Below are 6,000 nucleotides of genomic sequence, written 5' to 3'. Positions count from 1 at the left end.
TCTCATCAAAAGCTTCTGTTTAGGATAAAGTGGTGAACTTTCCCATGCAAAGAACTGTCACAGCATTTCCCAGGGTTGTTGTCCTTGCTCAACATTCAGCTCTTTCATGACATGCCTCCAAATTACCTTTCCACCTTCACTTCTCCCCCCATACTAAATCTCTGGCCCCTTTGGTTGACTTGCAAACTTATAAACACAAAAAGAATTTTGACATCTCTGGGGCTTTGCTCTTTTTCTTCATTTGAAGCTGAAATTATAATGTCCTTCTTGGCATGGACCCCCTTCACCCATCTCAAGACACATGACTTCTTTTCCCAAAATGCATCCGTACTTACTCTCTGCTGCATTGCCATGCACTGTATGTACCTTCTCTTCTTCATCCATTTCTTAATTCAGCATACATGTATTGCTCTCCCATGTACCACACTGGAAATTAGGAGTATTCAGTAGGACAGAGTCACTTCCTTGGACTTCATGCTTACCACTTCTTTGTTCCTTGGTTTGGGGAATCAGTTGTCACCAATATGTCTGTTATATCTTGAAAAGTTCCCTATCAAGAAAAACCATTGCTCATGTATAAACCCTTTCTACCAATCCAGTTATCTTCCAGAATCAATCCAGTTATCATTCCAACAATGACCTTTGGGGCACATGAACGAACCTGCACTTTTTTTTTTAATTTTTGCAAGCTATACACCATTTATGCACTTCTAATGTGCTGAATTAGAAGCAAAAGGCATTGTAGAGCTCAAAATAATTTTAAAGATTATCTCCAATATTCTCATATGACAGAAAAATGGAAGCATGAGAAAATTAGGAAACTTTATCATAAGTCACAGGTTAAGTTACTGGTACAAACAAAACTAACATCAAAGTTTAGGTTTCCTTGCCATTCCCACTTAACTATCCCATAAATGGGTAGTTGGGTCATGAAGTATCACAGTAGTAATTAAATTACAAATTTATCATTCCTGTTTTAAATGTATTTGCATATTATTTCTGCTGCAAATGGCCAATTGTAGATATAAACATGACAAATTGCATTGAATTCAAAGGGGAGCCATCTCTCACATGGCCTGATAAAATTATCTGCATTCATTAGAGTGAAATTCTAGAATATTAAGTTGAAAAAAAAAAAGAATATAATATTGTAATCATGGCTATTTCAATGAGTGCAATTTAATGTAAAATAAACATAATAATTGTTCAGAACAACCACATACAAAAGTTTAAACACTTAAGTTTCTAAAAGACAAGATAGAGGTATATAAATATAGTCATTGATATTCTGAGGTGCCAGAGATACATTAAGCTATTTGTAGAAATAAAATATAAACAGTTAAGGAAAATTATTGGCACTGACTCATTGTGATACTTAGTACCTAGTGTGTTCTGAGTCACAGTACAATGTTGTAAAATAACATACTTTTTCTGGTTTACTGGCATGAGACTCCTAAAATCCTTGGAATCTCCAAAGTAGCAAATGCTTTTTTATGTGCTAGTGAGTTGACTGAAGTTAGCAGCCTGTAGGTGGCTTCAGTGTGGGGACAGGTCACTATGAAAATAGCATTGCATGATTAGAGACCAGGGATTTATATATTTATTTGTATAAATAAATTTATATAAATTTATATTTATTTATATATTTATTCATATATGGATATATATGTTCAAACCCTAACTCTAACCCTAAACCTATTTCTAAATTTAGTCCAATCTCTACTACTACCCCTAAATAGAAACCTCTTTATATATAAACCATAAATGGTCATATATTTTGAGATATACATTTAAAATTCACATAAAAATTCATATAAAAATTTATACATATACATATGTGTGTGTATATATATATGTGTGTGTGTGTGTGTGTGTATGTTTATATATGTTCTTTTCTACACCCATACCCTATCTTTAACACAAATCATAGCAATTCCCCTTAACATAAATTTATCCATGTATGAAACTTTGGGGAAGGTTGAGGGGTGAAGGTAAAGTTGGTCAGTGATGTAGCCAGCCATCCTAATGTAATAATGACCTCCATGAAAACCACAAAGAACAGGGATGAAAGAGTGTTCTTACAGCTGGATCTGTGGAGGTTCCTGGAGGGTGGCACACCCAGAGAGGGTATGGAAGTTCTTGCCCTTCCCACATACTTCTTAGTGTATCCTTTGCAATATTCTTTATAATAACTGGTAAATATAAGTGAAGTGTTTCCCTAAATTCTTTGAGCTGCTCTAGCAAATCAATCAAAATCCAAGAGTGGGTAAGAAGAATCTTGATATATAGCTTATTGTTCAGAAGTACCAATAATACAATCCGGAGATTGGCATAAGAAGCCAGGGACAGTCTTGTGTGACTGAGCCTTTAACCTGCAGGATCTGATGCTATCTTTAGGAAGATAATATCAGAATTGAATTGAATTAGACATCTGAGCCAATGTCGACTGCAGAGTACTTGCTTGGTGTATGGAGAAAGTCCCATCCCACACATTCAGTCACAGAAGTATTCTGTCATGGTTGTTGAGTAAGAGAAGCATTTTGGTTTGGTTTTCTTTGTATTCTCAGATACAGATAATCAGAGTGTGATTCCCTTCCACAGCCTTTTCTATTCTCTATGGGCCTGATGCTGCATTCTCTCCTTGGGAAAATGTCTTATTGATCATCCTCAGGGTTTGGTCTATGCAGGGAGACTAAATTAGGCCCCAGGAGTGTGAAATTGGTATATTCACAGTTCTTGTGTCTCACTGTGACTCCATTAAGTTGCCCCTTTAGAGTCTGGATGGAAGTCAATCTATGATTACATATAAACCATACTAGAGAGAGAGGAGTTACTGTATACATTGTTAAGAAATGGAGGCATACATGTTATAAAAAATATAATAATAATAATAATAATAATAATAAAGTAGAATTATGTTTCTAATTATTTTTATATAACTTAAATTACAGTCCTTTTATAATTCCATAGGTTTTACAAAATATTTTGCATTGTACATGATTTCATCTAATTTTCACAACCACACGAAATACATATTGCTATGCTCCTTTTGCCAGTGAGAAAATTTTTAAGCGCAAGAAAGTTGGATAATTCATTTGTGACCACAGAACCACTAAGAAGCCAGAAGTAAAACCTGGTCTCATGTCCTTAAATCCTGTGGTCTTCCTCAAAGATGACTCTGTCTATTTGCAAAAGGATTTGAAATAGACCTGTAGATTTTATACAAGACACTTTTAAAAAGAAAATAAGAAAACAAATTATAATTTGTAGTGGGTATTGCTAAAGAGAAAAAAGCTACTTTGATTAATACTCTGTGAGGTTAGCCACTGTTGTTTATAGGTCCCTGAGGGAACGTGTACCAATGTTTACTTTGGGAACACAAAATAAGTAGCCCAGGGTTTTGAGAAAACACTGCAAAGTTTAACCCTATAGATAGTTATTAGGAAAGTACAATTATCTTCTTTGGATGCAGCTGAATAGGTAGCCTGCCCAGCAACAAACAAGGATTACCTTTGACCTCATCTACTCATGTTTGTATTTATTGGACACCTACTGTGCTCCAGGCCCTCTTTTGGCTGTTGGGAACATATCCACCAACAGGACAGCTCTCTCTGCTTCTGGCCTCCCCCCTGACTTCTCACCACTCCAGTCTGTTCTCTACAGACTCCACAGAGACCCAGGACAACCTTCTAAAATGTACTTCTGACCATGTCCTGTCACGACCACCAAACTGTAGATTTTCAGAGATAAGAGATCACATTTGTTGGATTTGCCATTATATCTCAAGATCAGTCAAATCCCAACTCCATAACAGGTGCAAGGCTCTTCACAGTTTGTTCCCTGCCTCTCTTTGACCTCCGTCTCCCTTTTCTTGCCTTATACTGTTTTCTGCAGCCACATTGAACTCCTGCACATAGACTAAAGGGTGTACCAAGTTCCCTCTCCCCTTGGGCCTAAGAAATGCTGCTTCATTTGCTTTGAGGTTTCAGGCCATAGCCCTTCCCTTCCAGTTCTTTTTCTGGCAACTTTTAACATCCTTCTGCCTCAGTTCAGAACTCACCCCACTAGAAAATTCTCATAAGTGTCCCGGTAAACCAGTCCAGTGCTCTCCTGCTTCATTCTGCACTTATCTTTATCTTAACATATTGCCTGCTTACTTATCAAGGTGCCTCCTAAAACAGTAGATGGCACATATCAGATCTGCAGATGTTTTTTTAAATTACCGAAGTCTGTTTTTGTGCTGTTAGACAACCTGAGACTGGACAATCTATAAAGAATATAAATGTATTGGCTAACAGTTTTGGAGCAGGGAAGTGTTAGGTCAAAGTGCCAACATGTTTGGTGATTCTCATTCCAAGATGGCGCCTTGCATGCTGAGTCCTCCAGAGCGGGCAAGGCAAGGTGTTCACATAGCAGAAGGCAGAAGGGAGAGAGAAGGGGGATGAACTCACCCTTTTATAGTGGTATTTGTGCCACACATGAGGGGAATTAAATGAAAATTAAATTACAACATGAGTTTTGAAGGGAAAAAACATTCAAACCATGGCAGGATTATTTAATACATAAATAAATGATATGTGATACTGGACAGTTTGTCAGGAGTTTTGTTTTGTTTGCTTTGTCTTCCCTGAATCTATTACAGTGCATAGTTCATAGTGAGTATACATTGAATATTTTTCAATTTAAAATTTTTTTTTTTTACATTTTAGACCTTAAACTTTATTTTTTTGTTGTTTTTTAAATTTATTTCTCACATACATGACAATGATGGAGTGCATTACATTCATAATTATCCATTCACAGCACAATTTTTCGTAACTCTGTAAATAAAGTATGTTTACACCAAATTATGCTATTATATATGAGCTCTCTGTTTTTTGCATTAAAATTCTTAATACACCTTTATACCACAATTTATCATATCTCTGTTTGTATATAAGGTATGTTGACACCAATGACTAGGAGTTAAATGAATCTTACACACACACACACACACACACACATTCTTAGATATATTAGGATGATTATATGTTATATCAAGACCAAACAAGGGCACTCTTGCTTGGCTAATTGTCACTGTCCATAGGGTGTCCACTGAGGAAGCATTCTGCATATTCCCAAGTACTAAAGGGGTTATATTTACCAACTGTTCTCATCAGCAGATTGGCTGCCATAGTAATATGTTTAAACAAATCTGTGACTTGACTTTCCTGGTTAATGCCTTAAGTGCCCACCCTCCCCCAGGATAAAATATAACCTGTCTAGCATGATTTGCTCTGATAACTCTGCAATCACCTCTTTTTTTTTAAATCTTTTTTTTTATTGTTGGTTGTTCAAAACATTACATAGTTCTTGATATATCATCTTTCACACTTTGCTTCAAGTGGGTTATGAACTCCCATTTTTAGCCCATATACAGATTGCAGAATCACATCAATTACACATCCATTGATTTACATATTGTCATACTAGTGACTGTCGTGTTCTGCTACCTTTCCTATCCTCTACTATCCCCCCTCCCCTCCCCTCTTCTCTCTCTACCCCTTCTACTGTCCTTCATTTCTCCCCCTTGTATTATTTTTCCCTTTCCCCTCATTTCCTCTTGTATGTTCTTTTGTATAACCCTGAGGGTCTCCTTCCATTTCCATGCAATTTCCCTTTTCTCTCCCTTTCCCTCCCACCTCTCATCTCTGTTTAATGTTAATCTTCTTCTCATGCTCTTCGTCCCTACTCTGTTCTTAGTTACTCTCCTTATATCAAAGAAGACATTTGGTATTTGTTTTTTAGGGATTGGCTAGCTTCACTAAGGATAATCTGCTCTAGTGCCATCTATTTCCCTGCAAATTCCATGATTTTGTCATTTTTTAGTGCTGCGTAATACTCCATGGTGTATAAATGCCACATTTTTTTTATCCATTCATCTATTGAAGGGCATTTGTTTTTTAGGGATTGGCTAGCTTCACTTAGCATAATCTGCTCTAGTGCCATCCATTTCCCTGC

General features: G+C 36.5%; 1 protein-coding gene across 1 annotated transcript in view; it reads right to left on the bottom strand.

Annotated features, from left to right (window-relative positions):
- Window positions 1–281: 281 nt before the first annotated feature.
- Window positions 282–6,000, bottom strand: part of LOC124102291 (disintegrin and metalloproteinase domain-containing protein 18) — a 64,730-nt gene continuing 59,011 nt past the window's right edge. Inside the window, exon 9 of the mRNA XM_046458548.2 lies at window positions 282–550. Within this exon, the coding sequence (XP_046314504.2) occupies window positions 532–550 (19 nt within the window). The 3' untranslated portion in view covers window positions 282–531. The remainder of the gene's footprint in view (window positions 551–6,000) is intronic.

This window comes from Marmota monax, unplaced genomic scaffold (assembly GCF_021218885.2).
Source record: "Marmota monax isolate L192 unplaced genomic scaffold, Marmota_monax_Labrador192_F-V1.1 WCK01_AAM20220418_F8-fsc00985, whole genome shotgun sequence".
NCBI lineage: Eukaryota > Metazoa > Chordata > Mammalia > Rodentia > Sciuridae > Marmota > Marmota monax.
The sequence above is the reverse complement of the archived record's forward strand: the minus strand, read 5'-3'. Positions and strand labels throughout refer to the sequence as shown.